This window comes from Panulirus ornatus, chromosome 36 (assembly GCF_036320965.1).
Source record: "Panulirus ornatus isolate Po-2019 chromosome 36, ASM3632096v1, whole genome shotgun sequence".
Taxonomy (NCBI): Eukaryota; Metazoa; Arthropoda; class Malacostraca; order Decapoda; family Palinuridae; genus Panulirus; species Panulirus ornatus.
The window spans coordinates 8526800-8551278 of NC_092259.1; the positions used below are offsets into that span (position 1 = coordinate 8526800).

Sequence of the window (24479 nt, forward strand, 5' to 3'; positions counted from 1 at the left end):
GGACACACGCCAGTGTCAAGCCCTCACGCACCCCTCACGCCTCCCGGCGATGGGCGTCACGCACCTGCCCGTTTGACCCACAAGGCTTTATGAAATAAAAACTTCCTTGCGTGTCTAATCGGTGCTCTCAAGCACCAAACTTTCCCTCCCGTGTCAGCGTCTGCGGCGACCTCGTGTCTGCGTGTCCGAGAAGGCTTTGGGTCATTACCTCCGGAGTTCTGACCCGCGGACCCTCCAGCTAGTCAAGATTGCGTAGCCGTACATCCACCTGGCATCTAAAAATACTCCACTAAATATAGGGTTGGCGGTGGCGTGTGTGTAGGAGTGAGGTGGGCCTGGTGACTCGTACTGTGGTTATGGTCGTGTAGAGTAGAGGGGAGTGGCCCAGATGACACCATCAATAGGTGGGTGTACATCGCCAGCCATCCCTCCCTCACTGAGTCATTATGCTGGTCTACACCGCCCGCCCCTCACACTACACCCTCACTGGGTCACTATGGTGGTATACACCGCCCTCCCCTCACACTACGCCCTCACTGGGTTACTCTATACTGGTCTACACCGCCCGCCCCTCACACTACACCCTCACTGGGTCACTATGCAGGTGTCCACAGCCCGCCCCTCATACTACACCCTCACTAGGTCATTCTATCCTGGTCTACACCGCCCACCCCTCACACTACACCCCCACTAGGTCACTATGCTGGTGTGCACCACCCGCCCCTCACGCTACACCCTCACTGGGTCACTATGCTGGTGTACACCGCCCGCCCCTCACACTACACCCACACTAGTCATCCTGGTCTTCACCGCCCGCCCCTCAAAATACACCCTCACCAAGTCACTGTCCTGGTCTACGTGTGCATCACTGTCACCTGCAGTGACCACCTTTAACATTCCTGGGCCAAACCTGCACGCAAGATGGACATAACGCCACACCATCCCTCCCCCGGTACAACTCAGCAACCAAAAAAAAAAAAACGTTTGATCGCAAACCCAAAACGTCGCGCCACATTCCTCTGCGAAAAGTCATTACAACCACCAGCCTTCCAGCCTCCCCCACGACAAAGCACTAGTATTAATACCACGTACCTTGTACGGTGTAATGTACCCATCACGTGACCCGTCTCCCTGTACAGCACGAGGGGGTGTGTGTGTGCTGGGCCAAATTCGCACAATTACATCCAGTGATTCATCTGAAACAAATGGGCTTGTATAAACCATTTATTCGTTGTGTAATGCAAGGAATGGTATAATTACAGTAACATCAACATGTGTGTGTGTGTGTGTGTGTGTGTGTGTGTGTGTGTGTGTGTGTGTGTGTGTGTGTGTGTCTGTGTGTGTGTGTGTGTGTGACGTAAACGAACATATATATATATATATATATATATATATATATATATATATATATATATATATATATATATATATATATATATATATATATATAATATATATATATCTTTTTCTTTCAAACTATTCGCCATTTCCCGCATTAGCGAGGTAGCGTTAAGAACAGAGGACTGGGCCTTTGAGGGAATACCCTCACCTGGCCCAATTCTCTGTTCCTTCTTTTGGAAAATTAAAAAAAAACGAGAGGGGAGGATTTCCAGCCCCCCGCTCCCTCCCCTTTTAGTCGCCTCTACGACACGCAGGGAATACGTGGGAAGTATTCTTTCTCCCCTATCCCCAGGGATATATATATATATATATATATATATATATATATATATATATATATATATATATATATATATATATATATATATCTTTTTTTTTTCCCAAAAACAAGGAACAGAGAAGGGGGCCAGGTGAGGATATTCCCTCAAAGGCCCAGTCCTCTGTTCTTAAAGCTACCTCGCTAACGCGGGAAATGGCGAATAGTTTGAAAGAAAAAGAATATATATATATATATATATATATATATATATATATATATATATATATATATATATATATATATATACATATAACCAAAGGAAGAGATACAAGCAAGAATGACGTGGCAAATATGACGCCATAATTAAAATCATCTGAATAATCATCACCACTGGCCTACATATGCCATACCAAACCATACAGTGAAGTTACCAATTCTACTGTAACTTCTGTAACCCGCGAGTGGTTGGTGTGTCGTGGTGAGTGGCCAGTGTAGGGCCCCTCCTGAGTTACCTCTGACGTCACACACACACACCAACTGAGAGATGGTGCAGTTAACAAACCTCACCACCACCACCTGTCGAATTTAATACATTTATCTAGTCTCTTTCATCACTTTACTCTGGTTCCAGCGTCAACGGTACGCCATCATAAGGAGTCGTACTGATGTATAAAGGTCATAACGTCGAGCTCAAGGGTCGTACGGATAATAAAGTACCGATACTATAAATAAATAAATAATAAATAAATGAAATAAATATATAAATATATGGAAGCGAGAGAGAGCATGGGAGCGAGTGAGTCAGCCCGGCCTGACCCCACCCAACCAACACAAGGGTGGGAGCCACGCCGCCGCCACACGACGCTCCTGATTGGTCGATATGTGGCATGACGAGAAACGACGCTCCTGACTGGTCGATATCTAGCACGGTGGAACATCATTGGCTGATGCAATTACATGAAGATGCCAAGTTCATGTTAATGACTGTTTTTTTCTTACGTTGTAAGTGCTTTTACAGACACATATTAACCATAGTTAAAATTGCTGCATTATATCATTAATGGACGGGACATAAAGAAGTATATAAAGGTCGTCTGATACGTCCAGTGAATTACGCACGCATCACTACAAAAAAAGAGCGGAAATGATATGCAAATCAACATGTTTTTATGCGAAGTAAATAATGACAGAAACACCAAAAGAATCCCAAACTTTGACGTGTGTAAAACTCGCTCCCCCAAAAAACACACAAACAGCAGTCACCGAGTCGTAACCACAGCTGTGACATGCCATCAGTGAAATTCTATCATTAGTATAGCAACAGTGAGGTTCCACTGTATAGCAACAGTGAGATTCCATCACGAGTATAGCAACAGTGAGGTTCCACTGTATAGCAACAGTGAGATTCCATCATGAGTATAGCAACAGTGAGATTCCGCTGTAGAGTAACAGTGAGATTCCATCATGAGTATAGCAACAGTGAGATTCCGCTGTAGAGTAACAGTGAGATTCCAGCATGAGTATAGCAACAGTGAGGTTCCACTGTATAGCAACAGTGAGATTCCATCATGAGTATAGCAACAGTGAGGTTCCACTGTATAGCAACATTGAGATTCCATCATGAGTATAGCAACAGTGAGATTCCGCTGTAGAGTAACAGTGAGATTCCAGCATGAGTATAGCAACAGTGAGATTCTATATTAAGTATAGCATCAGTGAGATTCCATATCAGTATAGTAACATCAAGACTATCAGTAAAATAACAGTGATATTCCATCATCAGTAAAGTAACAGTGAGATTCTATATCGTCAGTAGTGAGACACTATATCATCAGTAGAGTAACGCAGTGATTTCACTGAAGTCACGGACGGCAAAAACTATAATGGGCGTGGGAAGCCCGCTTGGAGTGGGCGTGACTCTCTCTGGCTGTGAGGGGCGTGGTCAGGATGTGCTCGGTATGGCGTGTGAGGGGCGTGGCCAGGTTCGTGAAGGGGGGCGTGGTCCGTATACATTCATTATACAACCTTCGCTGTACAAACACGCAACTGAAATTACGTTATGTGTCTAGTTGGCCATTAAGAGGTCTGTTACTGAGATGAACCCATAATAATAATAATAATAATAATAATAATAATAATAATAATAATAATAATAATTTTTTTTTTTTTTTTTTTTTTTTTTTTCCCAAAAGAAGGAACAGAGAACGAGGCCAGGTGAGGATATTCCCTCAGAGGCCCAGTCCTCTGTTCTTAACGCTACCTTGCTAACGCGGGAAATGGCGAATAGTATGAAAGAAAGAAAGAAATAATAATAATATTGATAATAATAATAATAATAATAATAATAATAATAGTAATAATAATAATAATGATAATAATAAATAATAATAATAATAATAATAATAATAATAATAATAATAATAATAATAATAGTAATAATAATAATAATGATAATAATAATAGTAATAATAATGACAATAATAATAATAATAATAATAATAATAATAATAATAATAATAATGTATTATCATTATAGTCATTGCGCGCGCGCGCGTGTGTGTGTGTGTGTGTGTGTGTGAGATGAGGAAGGGGCGGATTCGTGTAAGGCTGTGGGCGGGAGACGGCCACAGGGAGGGCACGTCCTCATGACTCACTCTCGCGTGGAAATACGGGAGGATACAGACGGGGCCGGGAGACGGGGGGAAGCGGGGTTATCATCTTCGATGCCTTTTTCAAGTAACACCTCACCTCCTCTAGTATGACCGCCTCATTCCTGGTTCCTCACGACGATGAGGTACGTGTGCGTCACACCGTCACTCACACACACACACACACACAGAGGCAGGCAGTACCACCGCTACACCACCCTGCTGGAGTCTGGGGAAAGGTGTGGCGCTATTCTGTGACGCGATCGCTGGCTTCCCAGCCGACCCATCCCGGAGACGTAGAGTGGCCATATCTGAAAGAATTTCCTCGAGAGCGAACACTCTCCACCACACCCCCACCTCCCGGGCGGGGAATATCGCCTCAGCGAACCAGTTTCTGGAAGCACACCCTTGCCCATCTTTACGCCTGTTCCCGATCTCCAAATGGCGCCGATCCTGTCCTAAACCTTAAATGGGCCCAATGGACGACGCTGGGCAATAAAGGAGAGAGAGAGAGAGAGAGAGAGAGAGAGAGAGAGAGAGAGAGAGAGAGAGAGAGAGAGAGAGAGAGAGAGATCCGCTGAGTGTTAGCTGTAAATATAACTTGCGTATTGAAGTCGGGCAGTGAGGCGCTCCCGGATGGGGCAATGTTGACCATATATACTTAAATGTTGTCATACCAGCCTCTCCTCACGACACACCTGCCCCTCCTCACGACCCACCAGCCTCTTCTCACGACCCACCACTCTCTCCTCACGACACACCTGCCCCTCCTCACGACACACCTGCCCCTCCTCACGACCCACCAGCCTCTCCTCACGACCCACCACTCTCTCATCACGACACACCTGCCCCTCCTCACGACCCACCAGCCACTCCTCACGACCCACCAGCCACTCCTCACGACCCACCAGCCTCTCATCACGACCTACCAGCCCCTCCTCACGACCCACCAGCCTCTCCTCACGACCCACCAGCCTCTCCTCACTTCCCACCAGCCTTTCCTCACGACCCACCAACCTCTTCTCACGACTCACCATCCCCTCACAACGCACCAGCCCCTCACGAACATTCAATACGTGACATTCTTCGCTATGAGACTAATCCTAAGCCAGTGTGTGTGTGTGTGTGTGTGTGTGTGTGTGTAGGAAGCGCCCGTTTAAGGGACAAAGCTAACCACCCTCCCTCCCTCCTCCTTCCTCCTTCATCTACCGCCCGCATTAACGAGGGATACACCTCGCGGGATAACAGAACACTCACTCCTGCAAGACGAGAGAGAGAGAGAGAGAGAGAGAGAGAGAGAGAGAGAGAGAGAGAGAGAGAGAGAGAGAGAGAGAGAGAGAGAGAGAGAGAGAGAGAGAGAGAGAGAGGGGCACAGAAGAACTAAACCAGCTCAGCCCACACGTCGACTTTACCTACAGTGAGGAACAAAAAAAAAAAAAAAAATGGTGAATCATCAGACATTTTCTTTTTTAGCGGGCCAGGTGGACTCGCCCGGCGGTGTACCACCCATCTGTTGGTGCAGGTGGACGCTCACCTGCTCCACACACACACACACACACACACACACACACACCAGCCTATACCAGGTACCCAATCATCGACCAGCCCTGTGTTGGGTGTAGGCCGAGTGCCACGCCCAGGATTCGAACCCAGGCAGATCCGACCCCGGCCTGGCCAGGTGATGACTCATGTGTGTGTGTGTGTGTGTGTGTGTGTGTGTGTGTGTGTGTGTGTGTGTGTGTGTGTGTGTGTGCTACCTCCGCCTATGAGTGGTGATGCCGCAAGCATGTAGTCCCCCTTCGCCCTAAATGGAGCTCATCTTACACCTGCTTCCACGTGGAGCCCAGCCCCGACGCTGAAGATCAAGGTGTGCTGTCACTGCCGCTCAGGCACCGTACCAGCTGTCACTGCCGCTCAGGCACCGTGCCAGCTGTCACTGCCGCTCAGGCACCGTACCAGCTGTCACTGCAGCTCAGGCACCGTACCAGCTGTCACTGCAGCTCAGGCACCGTACCAGCTGTCACTGCAGCTCAGGCACCATACCAACTGTCACTGCAACACCGGCACCGTACCAGCTGTCACTGCAGCTCAGGCACCATACCAACTGTCACTGCAACACCGGCACCGCACCAGCTGTCACTGCAGCTCAGGCACCGTACCAGCTGCACCGGCTGCAGCTCGCGTTCCGAGCAATATTAACGAGCCACGATTTACGCTCATTTGCAAGCGAAGTCGACCCGTGGCAGGAGGCAAATCTATACCTCCGTCGGCAGCGTTGATCCTCCTCCTCCTCCTCCTCCCTCACTATTACCAAGCCAGACGGCAGTTGCAAGTCCACACTGGCGTTCAACACGTGAGGGATAACAAGCGGTGAGACATGGCTCAAGGCTCGGGATATTTCCCTCAGTTAATGCCCACATCCCCAGGTCATATCTTTAACTTAAACCAACCCAATCCCCTCCTTGAGTACGACGGGTCAGGTCAAAGGTCACGCATCCCCAGGTCATATCTTTAACTTAAACCAACATAAACCCTCCTTGAGTACGACGGGTCAGGTCAAAGGTCACGCATCCCCAGGTCATATCTTTAACTTAAACCAACATAAACCCCCTCCTTGAGTACGACGGGTCTGGTCAAAGGTCACGCATCCCCAGGTCATATCTTAAACCAACCCAACACCCCCTTTGAGTACGACGGGTCAGGTCAAAGGTCACGCATCCCCAGGTCATATTTTTAACTTAAACCAACACAACCCTCCCTTTGAGTACGACGGGTCAGGTCAAAGGTCACGCATCCCCAGGTCATATTTTTAACTTAAACCAACACAACCCTCCCTTTGAGTACGACGGGTCAGGTCAAAGGTCACGCATCCCCAGGTCATATCTTTAACTTAAACCAACACAACCCTCCCTTTGAGTACGACGGGTCAGGTCAAAGGTCACGCATCCCCAGGTCATATCTTTAACTTAAACTAACACAACCCCATCCCTTGAGTACGACGGGTCAGGTCAAAGGTCACGCAATCATAACTCTCCCCTGCCACCACCACCACCACCTCACATCCTAAGGGCCGCACCGTCGTGGTTGAAAGGCCAGACCTTCGTGTTCAGGGGATCGAAAAAGGTCGCCCTTTCACCTGTAAATCAATTTCCAGGAACAAACAGACATTATCTCCGGACACCCCCTTCCCCCTCACCCCCCCATGTTATCCCATCATCGTAATGCTGCCCTGTGAATGACGTCATTCAGTCCCTCCTCTCGGTTTTGAGGCGACAGTGTTGAAGAAACCGCCGTCGTCACGTCAAGTCATGTCATGTCATGGCGTGAGTTCTCCGGCCGAAACACGTCAACGGTCGACCGGCGTGTGTGTGTGTGTGTGTGTGTGTGTGCTGTTTCGTGAGCCAACATGGGGGGAGAGTATCCTATTATCTCACGTTCCAGTGAACGACAGTGCTATAGACCACCGCTGCAGCAGTGATGGATGGGGGTCGTCTCAACAGTTACATGTGGCCCCCCCACTGTCTGGCCCACGGTGATACAGTCGCATGCGGCCCTCCTCCTGGTCCCCTGACTGGCCCACGGTGTGCACAGTCGCATGCGGCCCTCCTCCTAGCCCTCCCTGACTGGCCCACGGTGTACACAGTCGCATGCGGCCCTCCTCCTAGCCCTCCCTGACTGGCCCACGGTGTACACAGTCGCATGCAGCCCTCCTCCTGGCCCCCTGACTGGCCCACGGTGTACACAGTCGCATGCGGCCCTCCTCCTGGCCCCCCCCTGACTGGCCCACGGTGTACACAGTCGCATGCGGCCCGCCGCCTCTCGTGACACTCGCAGCTCTGACCAGACTGAGGAATACCCAGATAATGACGGAGGAGCTCGGGTAAATGACTCGCCTCCACCTTACTCACCAGCGTTGCCGGTCATTACAGGTGGCGTTACGTCGCCGCAGACAACGGAGGTCCAAAAATAAGACTTGAGCGACCGTGATCCCTCGTCATGTTGTCCCCACACACACACACACACACACACACACACACAGACCAAGCAGCGCTCCCTCGGATCAGTGCGCCTGCAAAGTCATGGGTCTGGAAATGACCGCAAATGATGACTGACCGCCAATTACGGGCACAACCTCTGATGACAAAGCCTGACCGCCCGCCTTCCAAATGGAATTTACAAAAAAGAAAAAAAAATGGAGAGAAATTACGGCTTCAGGGGTGTAACACCCTGAAATTTAGCTGGTGTTTGGGGGTACGAGGCTGACTGCTTGGATGGGTTCTCTGTACACTTGATCAATGTACGAAATTGCATGAATATCAGTTCATAAAGACATCAACAACTTTCAATCTATCATATTGAGAAATAGATGAATAAATAAATTCAGTTGGTCGCTGGGCAAATCACCCGTGCATGAAGGCAGACAGACTCCATGCAGTCTTATCTCCTGGCTCACACAAGGCCGTGGTAGCTGGCTCAGTTAATCACCAGGTCTTACTACAGTAGAGCCTCCCCCTCGCTACAGGTCCTGACCTAGTACGTGTCTTCCCTTGTTACAGGTCCTCCATCGATAGAGGTCTTCCCTTACGAGCACTCCCTCCACCGCCATACATCCTCCTTTACCACAGGTCTTCACTCACAACAGGTCCTTCACCACAGGTCTATCTTGACAGTAGATCCTACCTCCCTACAGGTTCGCCTTCCCCCACAGGTCCTCACTACAGGTTCTCCTTTCCCCACAGGTCTTCCCTCAACCCAAGTCCTGTCTAGACTTCCCATCATCACTGCAGGTCCCACATATGCAGTACTACCACGCCCCCTCTATCTGTCACCTACCTACTATCTCTCATGATTCGCCTCCCACAGACGACCCCAAATTCTCTTACAACCTCCACAAACCATCGAATGTGTAGTTCATGACGTTCGTGCAACACCGCCAGCGTGTTATCTATCCTACTTCACGTTCTTATATACTTCTGAGTGCGTGTGGCTTTCACCAAATCCAGCCAATTCCCCACACACGTCCGCACTTTGGCACACTTGTCATTCAGATGCGAATGGCCTGCTATGTGCGTGATCGCCCCCAAAAGAGAAATATTGGATTCCCGAGTCCATTTCCCGCTGGCCAAACGTCCATCCGCTGTCAATACCAAAAGAGATACCTCCTCCATAATGTTCCAACATCATATGAAGTTATTATAAGCCAGCTGGGGCTTTTAAAGCAGCGACTGAAACATCTGGGGCTTTTAAAACAGCGACTGATCTCCACCTTAGAAAATAACACAGGCCCCCGACCTTGAGTACATCATTTTAATAAACCTTTGCGGGAAATCAGCCTATAAACGTTTGAGGGAAGACGATCAACGTTCGCACCGTAAAAAGAAAGATGGCCGCTTCGTCAGGGATAGCGTCCGCCGAGGCCCTTGTTGGCGGGGAAAGGTATCCTGGCCTGCCGCCCTCACCCTACCAACCAGAAAGGTGGCACACCCTCCCTCCCGTATGGCAACAAGCCTCAGCAACTTATCCTAAGAGATCCACGGATTCCAATAAACACTCGCTACGCGTTTCTTTTTTTTTTTTTCAGTGAGGTATAGAAACAGGTTTCCTACCGGTTCCGATGCTGTAACGACCAAGAATGAAACAAAACATGTAAGCGATGATCTACGAGCCTTAACAGGTCTTAAATGGAGTGCGCTGGCCGCAGCCAGCCGAACCGTCGCTTCATCACACACGCTGATAAAATTCGTCCAAAGTAGCATTCCACATTTGGCGCAAGTAATGGCATCCAGCCCTTCACTGGTGCATTATCGCACGAGAATGGCGGACGAGTTTCGCTTTTAATTGGAATGATTTAAGCTGTGCAGCCAAGTGGGCAAGAACAGCCAAGGGGGCGAGGTCCCTCTGCCGGGCGCTAGCTTGGACACTGACCGACCCACTATCTCTCCCAGAGGCGGCTGGTGTGGTAAGGAGTGTTAAGAGCAGAGGAAATCAGGTTAGGTCTTAAATTACGTTACGTTACCGAGCACAACACTCCTGCTCCCGTAGCTGGCTTGTGGGGTGGGAAGGATACTCCACTTGTTGCTTAGAGCGAGACTATACCAACCCTTTGAAGGACGGAAATGAGTATATATATATATATATATATATATATATATATATATATATATATATATATATTTCCCGTGGCGAGGCCATCATACACATTTTCTATTTCATATAAATACGTAACCTCGAAAGAGTATTAAGTATACGATTTACGACCAGGTTTATTAAATAGTTTATAATATAGAAGTTACGTGACTGATGTGGGTTCGTTTCAGTATGTGATTAACCAGTTTTCCTATGTATGTCCTAATTTTCGAAATCATCGTATTTCAAAGCAAGTGTGCATGTAACTTCTTCGACGGTGCATTATATATATAGATATATATATATATATATATATATATATATATATATATATATATATATATATATATATATATTCCTTCTTTCAAACTATTCGCCATTTCCCGCGTTAGCGAGGTAGCGTTAAGAACAGAGGACTGGGCCTTTGAGGGAATATCCTCACGTGGCCCCCTTCTCTGTTCCTTCTTTTGGAAAATAATAATAAAAAAAAAAAAAACGAAAGGAGAGGATTTCCAGCCCCCCGCTCCCTCCCCTTTTAGTCGCCTTCTACGACACGCAGGGAATACGTGGGAAGTATTCTTTCACCCCTATCCCCAGGGATATATATATATATATATATATATATATATATATATATATATATATATATATATATATATATATATAACTTTAATTCTGTAATCAGAAACCCTAATAAGCCTTCGACAGCTTTGTATTATGAGCACCATCCACGATGTGTGGCAAGTTAGCAAGGGTGACAGAGTGAGCCGTCATGTAGACCCATGAGAGCCGTCACAAAAAACGGGACTTCTAACTGACATCTCCGTCTTCTGGACTCGCAACGCGTCCCGCTGGAGATCTCTCGGTACCACACCGACCCAGAGAAGCAAGTCGAAGGCCTCCCCATCATAACCCTCGGGTCGTACAGTCGTGCCCTTGGGTCGTGCCCTTGTGCAAAAAGGATGGCACCGTCATGGTCAACGTGTTAGCGATCTCTTGTGTGTCCTCCGTCTATGCAGCCGACACCGTGTGTGTGTGTGTGTGTGTGTGTGTGTGTGTGTGTGTGTGTGTGTGTGTGTGTGTGTGTGTGTGTGTGTGAGGGTCCGTGCGTGCGTGCATGTGTGGGAGTATAATACACCGTGCGTGACATGCAGACGGAGGCCACTCACCGTACACTCCAATCTCTTTAAGTCCCCAACCTTAAAAATTTTCTTTTACGCAGTGGATCTCGCTTGAGTGTCAGCCAAAAGCTCAGTCCTCGCAACACGCCGGTGAATTGCAAGGACGCAAGATGAAGACGTCATTTGCCCCATCGAGATGCCCCTTTCCAGCCCCGAGTCCCAGAATCAAGGTTCCTGAGTCATATTCCTAAACACTGGTTGACCCGATGAATCTACCAGGACTCTGGCAGACCAGCTAAATGCAAGACTTTGCACACTCCGCCGACGTGACTTGCTACGACAACAAAGGCATTTAGCGACCTAAATTATTATTATCTTGCTCAATAGCCTTGGGTCTTCAGGAGTAAACGTGAGGGTCCTCCCAGCTGTTCCCTCAAGTCCACCCACCTCGCTCAAGCCTACCACGTCCTCCCTTACGCAATACAATGGAATACAAAGGAATTCAAACAGCAACAGACATTGGACCCTAAAGAGGCTGTCTCTAATAGCGTAAGAAAACAGAAACACGTGGATTAGTGAGGTGGGACTGGAGAGAATTACATAGATTATTTTTTTCCATAGAGAAAAATAGCCTTTAAACTAATCATTATAAACGTCGTCCTCGGAAGGGCCCCGAGTGCGAAGGCCAGGTTTCGCCTGATACTCAAGAGAGTCGAGTCGACGAGGGTCGAGTCCAGTCATCACACCGTCGCGTCGTGCTCAGGGGGGTTGAGAGCGAGCTTAGCACCGACAGAAAGCCTCGTCTGTAATGCTGCAATGGCCGGTCTGAGGCCCTCAACACTAATATATGCAAAGCCTCAAGTGCGGGAGAAAGAAAAAAAAATCAATGGTTTTAATCCCCCCAGGAGTTCAGTCTGGGTAAAAAGCTGCTTTTGTAGAGCCTAAGGCGCCACTCGTCTGACATTCAGCGTTGGACGCGTGGCAGAGGACTGAGGCAGGTGCAGCGGAGGACTGAGGTAGGTGCAGCGGAGGACTGAGGCAGGTGCAGCGAGGGACTGAGGCAGGTGCAGCGGAGGACTGAGGCAGGTGCAGCGAGGGACTGAGGCAGGTGCAGCGAGGGACTGAGGCAGGTGCAGCGTAGGCTGGGGCTAGGCTATCAAGGAAGTAAGGAGGCAGGGACAACCAAAGGTTCAACCGTCTGCTTGCACGAACACTCTGTGTGTGTGTGTGTGTGTGTGTGTGTGTGTGTGTGTGTGTGTAATTACCCACTTGTACTGCATGAGGAAGTAGTTTTACACTCGTGGGGCCCCACCTCTTCAACATTCACCATAATTTCCTTCAGAGTTATGTACGCTGCCTGCCTGCATTACACATGTCCTCAATTATTTCTACTCCGTTCATCTCCCGCTGTAATATTACAAAATTACTTCTTTACATTTTCTTTTCATAAGTTTCTCGTTTAATTTCATGTTATGTTCTGTTGTTGTTCTATTCCTATACGTCTCGAAGACATGTGCAGCACAGAGTGAGTGTGTTTCTGTATAATTACTCCCTAAGGATTACAGGGTGATTCTCGAGGGTATGTACGTAATCAATTACCCATTTGGACGGGAGAGGGAGGGAGTTGTGATACTCATATAACCCAATCTCTTGAACGTCTGTAATTATCTACAGTATAAGGGGAGAGTTCTACACTCGTGTGTGTGTTACCAGATGCAACTGGGGACGTGAGCAAAATTTCGTCCATGTTCGCACGAATGAGCTGAAGTGGTGTAAGTAAAACGAGCGACATTCTGGGGCAAGTGGATGCAATTCAACTTCATGAGGCTCATGAGAAAAATAAAAAAGTATAAAGAAAAATACGGCTGATAATTTTGTCCTTCGTCCACATCGCTGGCCGGCCGGTCATCATGATTGCATTGGGGGAAAAAAAAAAAAAAAAGCGCTGGCAGTCCACCCCTCCCACGTCTGGACATCGAACGAGGAAGTCCGTAACCGCCCATAGAATCGATGGGGAAAGTTGCCACACGACACCACCCGAGCGACAATTTCCACCCCCCCCCTCTCCCGCCGCCAACCCGATCATACCCTTCTCTCTCTCTCTCTCTCTCTCTCTCTCTCTCTCTCTCTCTCTCTCTCTCTCTCTCTCTCTCTCTCTCTCTCTCTACCTCGGCTTTACCCGCAGACTCCTTTGTCTCCTCCGCTGCTGTCTGAACCAGAACCCCCTTCCTCCATCTCTTGTCTCTCATTCGGTGCTTGTAATTCTAACTACGTCTCTACGTGTGTGTGTGTGTGTGTGTGTGTGTGTGTGTGTGTGTGTGCATGGTTCGCCACCACTCGTTAACCTTCCCCTACCGTCACTCCTAATTTCGGCTCGTTAATCATGAGTATTTCCGGCTTTGATTCAACCCCATTCCCTCCTCTTTTTTTCACGTGCCGTGTGCGTAAATTTCGTTGAAGTCTCAGGGTGGCAATTACCGCACAGCTTTATTGTAACCTGAACGCGCGAAGGATGCATCATGTCCCACACTGGTGTTATGCTTGAGGGCAATCGACGAACATTCTCTCATGCAGGTCGCGGGAGCTGTCCGATGCAGTTTGGATTAATACAAAGCAGTCCTCGTAACGGGTAGGGGGAACCCCCGCGGTGCCACGGAAGTGTGGAAAGACGATCGTATCCGGAGAACAAATCCACAACAGCATGGCAGAGGCCGCCCACAACCACCCACCCGCGACGCACCTCCCGAAGCCAACTGCAGGAGACGTCCCAGACGCGGCGCCACACGCACCCGAAAATAATAAAACTTTGTCAGGTTGAACAGCGAGTCTTGTCGGCTCGCAGTGCAGGCCTCAGCCCGTACTATCGACCCTCATGTGACTTGAGGGGGGAAGGGGAAGGGGGTTGGGCTGGGTGTTTCCGCATAACACATGCCCGGCGTCGTGGGAGTGAGGTTGGGGTAAAGGGGGGAAGGCCTCGACGCCAGAAATGGTGGTGGATCTTATCCAAGCATCTGCAGGGACGGGAAAGGGGGAAGAGGGGAGTCGATTTTTGAGGATGAAAAAAAAATCTAATAGACCGGAGAAACACGATGTGGATGCAGAGTGTGGATAGGGTAAGTGTGTGTGTGTGTGTGTGTGTGTGTGTGAGTGTAGCGTTGGTAGGGAATATGTGATGACCCCGCCGCCACCACCACATCTCTCTCGCCCCTGCCTAACTCTATAAACAGCAAAACGACGTTGAGGAACGCTAGTAGATTAATTATTTCCATTCCATTTCATTATTTTTTCAATCCTGGTAATGTATGAAAAATAAACAAAAATGACAAACGGAACCTTATTCACAACCCTCCATCTCGTATGACAATTCCTTTACATTTACTAGTGCATTTACAGACACATAACCCTCCATCTCGTATGACAATTCCTTTACATTTACTAGTGCATTTACAGACACGAGAGTCATGTACACCAGTGATAGCAGATCTGGGCGCTGGCTGTCCTTTTTTTGTAGGAACGGTTAGGTGTATTACATTATTTTTCCCACGCGATTACAAAATATATTCCTAGCCTAAACATCAGCCTCTATGCAAGTCCAGCTTTGCTGGTCCATTGGTCAACAGTGGTGACGCACAGTAGGCTTCCTCAACGTTAGCCAATGAGAATACACACTAAACCTTCATTACCTCCTATGATAACCAACTCGACATGGAATTCATTAATCGTGTTCTGAGAGAGAGAGAGAGAGAGAGAGAGAGAGAGAGAGAGAGAGAGAGAGAGAGAGAGAGAGAGAGAGAGAGAGAGAGAGGCTTGCGTGATTGCCTCACTGTTCCGGGACAGCGAGCCAAATTGGTGGATCCAGCCCAGTTGGAGAAATGAGGGAATGGATCCCCTCCCTCCTTCCCCAATCCCTCGTGTAGAATATAATATAATGTCGGAGGTAAATGGGCAGACAAGGGACGAGGGAAGGGGGGAGACCGGAGGCGCGCGCCCCTCCTCCCCCAAACCCACCCCTCACCTCCACCTCCCCATTTTCAGAGCACCATAGTCCTGGCCTTCTCCAGGGTGACGACAGGCCCCTTCCATCACACGTATTATCATCAGGCGATGGGAAGGAAAGAAGGTGGTGGCTCAGCAGCGCAACACCGACGCCTACCCCACCGCCACCTCCCGTCACAACAGCACAAGCCAGGCAGTTTACGGCAGGAGTATTAAATAACTACGAAATTAATTGGTCCACACACAAAAAAGTGTACCGCATTTTCACTCGCAGGCCGCGCGACGTGTGTTGTTCCTAGGAGGCTCGCAAAATAACAGCGGCCCAAGCGCTTGGGGCTCGCCCCGCGTCTCTGAAATATTCATTGGATTCCCTCTTTTGAATTAGTGAGGGAAGCCCCATTTCCTGGCACCACACGTGCAAGACCACGCCACCCGACTAGAGAAAGGTCAGTGATGAAGGTGTAGTGTAGGCTGGGTGGGGGGATTTGGGCGCAAGGGCTGCCCAAGCCTAGTCTCAAGAATAGGGCGTTCACCCGTAGAGGCTTGGGTGGATGACGTGTCGGCCGCCATGGCCTGGCCTCCCGTCACGACACCTCGTAGCAAAGGCTACGTCAGGTGACAATGTGGGCCGCCTTAACCTTGCATCACGTCAAGCCGTCCACTAGTACGGGGCTAGGTAACGTAAAGTGTATGGAGGGTCGCCGCCCTAGCCCAGCATCACATCAAGCCGTCCACAAGTACAGGCGAGGTAGGGTGACGCGTGGAGGGCCGCCCTAACCTAGCCTCACGTCAGGACGTCCGGTGGCTGAGGCCCAGCAAACCATCAGCACCACCACCACCACCACCTCGGCCTGATCCTCACCCTCACCCAGGGATCACACTCACTTCTAAACATCACTCACTCAGACTCCCATTCACACAGGTGCGAACCTTGATTTCGCTCATTGTTCCTCCTAATACAAACAGATCCAACAAAAGGGTTTAAGCACCAGGCCAAACATGGAGGCCCCCGTAGTTGATATTCCGATCGATAATGTGGAAAAAAAAATATATATAGGGGGAGGGGACGCTTTTTTTTATTGCTTCCTGTGGCGTTGATGTAGGGGGAAGGGAAGGGAGCACTGTATCAGTACCTATCATTTCAAACGAGAGTGCATTCATCACACACAGTGAGTGCATACATCACACAGTCACGCAAAACACATGTAATGATAAGATTTATGGAAGAAGTCACGCACGTTGTGCAAAGACTGGTGACAGACGCCACATGGTTTAAAGCATGTCTTGGCTACATATTTGTAAATATATCCTAATTACACATATACGATGTTTTATACATACATACATACATATATATATATATATATATATATATATATATATATATATATATATATATATATATATATATATATGTATATATGGTTACAGCGCGAGTAAAATCAAAATCGACAAATGGACGAAAAACACAGTGTTGTCGAGGAACCTATCGCCACCAAGGAGTCCATAATTTCCCTGCTTCTGATTGGAGTGCTGGAGAAAAAGTGCAGATGAGAGATGGGGGATGATGGCATCAACGAACTGGAGACAAGGAAAATGGTTCTGGCAGATGGATAACGTGAGAATAAGAGAATGAATGGGAGCGACAGTGAAGGGAACAAGATGAGGAGGGAAGATAGAGTAGAGGGAGTAAAATGATGGAATGCTGTATGCGTTAGATGACAGGGTGGACGATGTGTGTCGAGACGAGGCAGCTCGTGAGTGACTACGAGACCTGGCGTATGGTTAGGCTACGAGAAAGGAGAGGAAAGGAGGAGGAGGAGGAGGAGGAGGAGGAGGAGGAGGAGAGAGAGAGCCTAGCCAAGATGCTGGAGTAAATGGGATTGAAGTTGAGTTCATAAAAAAAAAATGGGTTGACAATGATGAATGATTTAGTCAAGGAACATAAAACGTCTGTATGACCGGGGTTTAAAGTGCCTGAGGGCTGGTTAGAATATGCAAGAGAGGGGACAAAAGTGAGTGCTCGAATTACATTTTCTCTTTCTTAAAAAGTCTGATGATGAGTATACACGTGATTGTACAGCTTTATGTACTTCCAAGACCCGCTTATGAGTCGTGACTTATGAGAATAATTACATTTTCAAATTATATAGAGGTCCATGTAACTTCGTAAACACAGTCTGTCTGGCCCCCTTTCATAACGGCACCCAACCCAGATATACGAAGTAATTATGTATACTGTATTACATTTTGCTATGTTTTTTAACCCATGTTCCCGGTGTATTAAATGTCCGACGCTAATTTTTCACATACACACACACAAAAAAAAAAACCTATCTGGGAAGCTGCGAGTAAAAAGCCATCTATTGATTGCAGTCTAAAAACTCGTGTAATTCACTTTCAAGAAAATAATGTAGGTCTATCTCACATGCAACACACATAAACTGGCCACGCGAACGCTACGTCGTTTTAAACAAAAATCGCGCAACATCGGCTAAGACGACCCCCAACACTACGTTTTAAAACGAAAAACGCGCGACATCGGCTAAGACGATCCTCAACACTACGTCGTTTTAAAACAAAAAACGCGCGACATCGGCTAAGACGACCCCCAAGACTACGTCGTTTTAAAACAAAAAACGCGCAACATCAGCTAGACCGACCCCCAAGGCGTTTTAAACGAAAAGCGCGCGTTCCTAGGCTAGGCGATGATCCATTACTCGAGACTTTTAACTTCAAGGAAAACGTCGGGATCAACGAAACCAATTTAATTTTTTGGGGGGAGGGGGTCCGTTCTAACGCTGGGATTATGGCAAGTAAATGCCTCAACATTTCTCTCTCTCTCTCTCTCTCTCTCTCTCTCTCTCTCTCTCTCTCTCTCTCTCTCTCTCTCTCTCTCTCCCTTCAAGCAGGGTCTCTGGAAAAGAATGTTGGTGGCTCGTAACGTTCCCTTCCTCCTCCTCCTCCGCCGTTCCACCCCCCAGAGGATGAGGTCAAGGTAACATAACTTTGAATCATGGACCTTGGTTTGAATGCCGTTTCTTGCGTCGTGTTTTTCGTCGGTCTACTGCGGAGCTAGAAGAAGTACACTACACGCACGAGTGTGTGTGTGTGTGTGTGTGTGTGTGTGTGTGTGTGTGTGTGTTTACCTACTTTATGTGAGTACATATGACGACGTTTTCTGCCATGGCGGGGAGCAACATCTGGGAGCGCTGTTGTTATGTGAGGGACGGAGAGGAGACGGTGTACGTCTGGGGCCTGAATGCCACCCATTTCACGCGTGGGTGAGGCAGCGAGAAAAGACAGCAACATGGGCCATAGGAGTGGAGCTAAACAGCCACTGAAAAGCTGGCTCACAGCGCACGCACTCCCCGCCAGTTTTTCCGACACCACTGGAGTACCCATAAAAAAAAAAGACACTATAAGAAAACGGTATAAAATCCCACTGAGCATGGGCGCGTCATCTCAGGCCAGCGGAGGAAGGCTTACAGTACCGTTACTTTGCTAGGCTGGCCCGCCGGTCACCAGGGGCGTCGTTCGTCATCGCCGCCAACTGCACCGTCCATGTTCAGGGCTCATTTCTGGCCATATACGTCCGCATGAAACATGCATGGCAAGATCAGGGCTTGTGTCGGGGCGGAGCGCATCTTCATGGGGTTAAATAATTTACCGTGTATCAATACACCGCAATACGTGCGTGGCCAACCCCACGTCCGTTACGATGTGAAGTTTATATATATATATATATCAAATAATAAACTGTGGATACATCACCTATTGTAAGAGCTAAGACTGAAAACAGAGTTCGCCCGGACTTTTTTGCTTGTATCAAACCAAATGAGAGATTATTACAGTTCTATAAATACCACAACCACAGGTGGACGGGAAAATGATGATGGTCGGGAAGACGTCATCTAGTTGAATCTAATGCTTCCCAAAACGCAATGTCTCACGGTTTCTCATCTGGTTAATGCTAATGCTTTCAAAACCCAATTTATAGCCGTTTCAAATCGTGTTATTGTTGAAGTTATTGTCCTTCGAAGATTCGCCGCGCTTCAGACCTTCAATTCAATCAGTATACTTCTATATTATTTTGTCCTCTTTCTCCACCCCTCACGTATAGAGAGTAAAGCCAAGAGCAGTTCGGCCCTGATCAACTCACTTCTCCAACTTGCATCCCATTTACTTCGCCGCAAAGTTAGTTCCTCTCTCTCTCTCTCTCTCTCTCTCTCTCTCTCTCTCTCTCTCTCTCTCTCTCTCTCTCTCTCTCTCTCTCTCTCTCTCTTTCAGATAATCCTCCGGTATTCGCTTGCAAATATAATCATGACCATACAGGGAGCGCGAAGTCTAGTCTTAGACCAGACATGCCACTTAACCAGACTCCTGGTCCAACTTCACGGGAACTCACTCGCCCGACGCCACATAAAAAAAAAAAACAATTAGACGCCATGCATGGCTGCTGCTCATATACTGATCAATCTGCAACATCCAGTTGCAAGACGGGCCAAAATCATCCCCCCAACACCCAAAAGTGCTTGATCAATAGCTGCATGACCCCCAGGCATTGTGGACATGGTCCACTGAGGGGCCCACCTTCGTAAACTTGGACGTGTAGTTTGCAGTGAGGGGTTCGCAGCACCGAGGACATCCTCAAACCCATATTCTGGAGCAGGTAGATTGGAGTTCGAGCCTCAGGTACAAGGACACCTTAGCAACTAGCCTCCAAGTCGTCAGGAACGACCCATGAGCCGACGCAAATGGGCAGGTCTGTGTCGTAATGCGGAGGGGGGGGGGAGGTCAGTGTCATAAAGCGGAGGGGGTGGGGTGTGTCCAAATGGAGAGGTCTGTGTCGTAAAGCGGAGGGGAGGGGGTGTCCATATTTAAGGGAAAATAAAACGAGGTTAGCACGGGACATGCAATCACGCACGCCACGGTGTGCCTGCATCCGTCGCTTCCCCCCCAACAGCAAGGGTTACTGCACCTGCAAAATATGCTGCCGCGCTGGCTCGTATTCCACACTGGAGGCCAACAAGACCTTCTCAAAAAACAAGACTGAGCTGTGGTTATTTGCTTGACACTCATCCGCCCAAGCGACGGGCGAGTCCGTCATCATTAAGTAATCCCAATCAAATTTTCAAGATTCGAGTAATTAGGGGGAAAAAAGGGGAAGGGGGGGGTAAATTGTTGGATTAGTTGACCCTTCTAGGCTGACCTACCCCCTCACCTCCTCTCCCCGTACCTCCCTCTGACCTCTGCTTGCCACGGTCTTGTAATTAAGCAGTGAAACATCAGAGCCAAGAGGGCCGAGCTCTTGTCCATGATGTTGTGTAACAACACACCGGCAAATATAACATCCAAGTGTAGTCATACAACAGACACACGCACGCACATGTATTCAGGGATCTGTGGTGTCACACACACACACACACACACACACACACACACACTGGGTCGTCTCCTGACAGTATCGACCGAAGCACAGTATGGGAAGGAGGCCAGTAAAAAAATCATCAGTTATTGATCATCTTCTGCAGTCATATAACAAGTGAATCACGCCATGTACACTTCCACCCAAAATAAACAGGATCCCTTGAAAAAGCTTTAGTTTCATATTGGTCTAAAATGTCCCACTATACACAAATGAGTAATATTCATAAGTGAAGTCATATTTGTTTTAGAAACAGGATGACAAATCATTCATAATAGTTCCTCCAATACATAACTGTATCTCTCGGTAATGTGCCAGTTTACATGTGTATCTTAAGGGTATCAATAATTCATATGGATGTTTTAAGGTCTCCATTTAAGGCATATGTATATTTTAGGGGTTTCATCGTCACGCCCTTCGTTTTCAGGAGCACACACAGGGGTGCCGCACAGCCGCGAGGACCACCATGCTGACCATCCGCCGAAGTGAAGGGCGTGGACGTGGTGAGTGTTGTCGCGTCTCCCTGTGAGGGCCGCGCCTTCACGCCTCACCCACACCCGGCTATGCACGCCCTCCACACGCCCGCTGCACACGGCGAACAGCCGCTGCTTACCGCTGCACCCGGTGACAATCCCGCTTCCTCGGTGCCTCGTTTCTCGCAGGAGCTACGAGGCCGTCCCTGCTGCAGGCTCTGTCGGACCCCCAAGGGAGGATCGCGCGGAGGAGTTCGCACCTACCAAGGCCGGGGAAGGAGGCACTGACGTACGTCCAAGTCGCATCACCAGCTCGGGAGGAGGCGACAGGCGGCCTTCTCGACGCAAAGAGGTGTGGAACGTCTTGGGCCCACTATGGTGTGCAGCGGGGAAACAACTGCACGCTCGAAGTACGATGACGCCACTCGCCCTTACCTACCACATGACATTCCTCACCCACTGACTTACCCTACATCGTACGGGACGGATGACGCGGCCAAACCTTAGGGGTAGGTTCTGCAACTCACCGAGTGCTTTTTTTTCATATTTTTCACGATAATCTGACGAAGTGAAAAAAATAAACAAATAAATGATGAAGGTAGCCATCCCGGGACGAGCCATCAAGATGCAGGAGCATTACGAGTCCGGCGCGACCCAGATGAACCCACTGCTGAAGCATGGGAAGATCCCGTTCAACAACATAGAGATTCGGCCGACGATCGACTACCTGAAACTCAACTCTCCGCCCCAGGGGGCCAACAGCCTGGTCGACGGCGCCCACCTCAACAACAGAGACTGGAACAGGACGGCTAAATTGTACAAGAAGGAGCTGAAAGCCAAGGGGAACATCCGCCCGTCAACGGCGGTCCGGCAGCACGTCAAGAAGATCTCGGAGGAATTTACCATGACGCAGACCAAATACGAGAACGCCGTCAACACGAGCGGCGGCGGAGGCGGAGGAGGGACGGCCTCCTCGAAGAACGCGGACGGGAAGGACAAATTACCGCCGAACTCAGCCCCGTCCTCGACAGCGTCGCTCACCACCAAAGTTCCTCAGTCTAAACTGGGTAAGAACGGCTTCGCCAAAATCACCTGCTCCAAGTGCGAATCCATCACGAAAGCTTCGCGCAAGAACGTCATGGCGCCTCTCGTCACCTCGGCCGGCTCCAGCGCCGGTCGGGACGCTACTGCCGCCGCCGCTGCCCCGATGACGCCGCTCTCGAAGAGCCACTCCGCCAAGAACCTGAGCAAGACCAAGCACAGCTGCCTCGCCTCCCGGGACTCGAGTTCGCCGCAGAAGAAGTTCTCCGGGTCAGCGTCCCTGAGTCCCCCCGGGTCCTCCCCTCGCCCACGCCACAGACACCCAAATGGTCGCTGTGGAGCAGCAGCAGCAGCAGTACCAGGAGCTCTAGACCTGGGCCTGGCACCCACCAGCCCCGCAATGCCCAGGTCTCCAGGCAGGAAAACGTCCTCTTCGTCCCTCGGTGGAGTATCGCCACGCTCAAAACAAATGTCCTTCGAGCAGATCAAAAAAGTGAAAATGTTTACAGAGAGAGCCATACTGGTAAGCAAGCATTCGTATATATATATATATATATATATATATATATATATATATATATATATATATATATATATATATATATACCTGTCGTGTAGTATATTTAATGGTATGATTACTGTGTATAGTTGTTTACCATCACCTCAAACCTAAGACCATGACGAAATTCATGAAATCACGGCAATGTGAAGTGTCTTTGGACATCCCTATTGTCAAATGCTGCATCATTTTGTGTGTGTGTGTGTGTGTGTGTGTGTGTGTGTGTGTGTGTGTGTGTGTGTGTTGTGTGTTGTGTGTGTGTGTGTAGGTTGTCTGGACGAAGCATGAACTTGAATTTCTTAACTTCTTTCGTTTAACGTCCTGATGTTCTCTCCTGCAGGAGGGCCGCGTCTTCTCCATATTTGGGTACTTCCCAGCCATCAAGGACGCCCTACGGAGGAGGGGGTGGGTCGAGAAAATTCAGCACACTGTCCCCTACGTCAACCCGCACCCCAACAACTGCGTCTGTCCCCACGTGGGATACCAGGCCACCACCCTCCCTCTTCCCACCACGGCCAACAGTGGCTCCTCCGCGCCCTCTGGTCGCAACGGCATGACCTCAGCCCCAGCGGCGTCCAACCGTGCGTCCTCGGACCAAGACGAGGGTGGTGGTGAAGACACCGCTCCAGCTGCTACGGACGAAGGCACCGCCGCCGCGAGCGACACCTCTGCTCTGCCCCACAGCACTTCCTCCAACTCATCCTCACCACTTTCGTCGGATAAGTCACCCTCACCCGCATCATCCTCATCCTCACCATCATCACAGTCGGACGGGGAACAACAGAAAGCGATCACTGCCAGCACAGGTTCTTCCAGCGTAGAGAACGTAGCGTCACCCCAGGATAAGACTTCTGTAGACACCTCCCCAAATGACGCCCCTGCGTCGGACACCGATGCCGTACCTTCCAGTCACTGGGGGAGTGAAGAAGCGGGGAAGTCTTCCAGTATTCCAGAGGAGTCCGGTGATTCCAACCCTAACGACCTGTCGGATAACTGCGACAGACTCAACACTGCCATACTTGGCCCCTCTGAAATACGGAAAGGTATAGCGCAAGCCATCACCGAGAAGAACGCCACAATCTTCAGGTACAGTACAATCCACATCCCAAAGAAGAAAGCCACTAATGACGCCGAGGGCGCAGGTAACGAGGAACCAACTGATGAGAAATGCGAGGAGGAAAAAGAAAACGACGACGAAGACGAAGGGGAGACCGTAGCAGATGCTCCGGAAGAAGAGGCCAAGGCGAGCCCGGAGCCCTACAACCCATACATTGACTACGAGCTGTGCGACATGGATCTCCCCCTCGTTGCGAGGCTCTTGAGGAACGTGGAGCCCAACTTCCTGTGGACTTGGACCCGCGACTCCATATCCTTCAAGCACCTCAGCCGAGAGCAAGTCGTGAATCGCTTCCCCAACACTCCCTTCA

General features: G+C 49.1%; 2 protein-coding genes across 3 annotated transcripts in view; one reads left to right on the forward strand and one right to left on the reverse strand.

Moving 5' to 3' along the window:
• Sap130 (Sin3A-associated protein 130) overlaps positions 1-1183 on the reverse strand; it is an 88779-nt gene extending 87596 nt beyond the window's left edge. The window contains exon 1 of the mRNA XM_071683256.1: positions 1093-1183. The gene's annotated coding sequence lies outside the window, so the exon portion shown is untranslated. The remainder of the gene's footprint in view (positions 1-1092) is intronic.
• LOC139760289 (uncharacterized) overlaps positions 1-24479 on the forward strand; it is a 72655-nt gene that overhangs the window by 20301 nt on the left and 27875 nt on the right. For both annotated transcript variants that reach the window (XM_071683254.1, XM_071683253.1), the window contains exons 2-3: positions 21407-23016; positions 23393-24479. The exon at positions 23393-24479 is cut by the window's right edge and continues 8 nt beyond it. In XM_071683254.1, the coding sequence (XP_071539355.1) occupies positions 22042-23016; positions 23393-24479 (2062 nt within the window). In that variant the 5' untranslated portion in view covers positions 21407-22041. The remainder of the gene's footprint in view (positions 1-21406; positions 23017-23392) is intronic.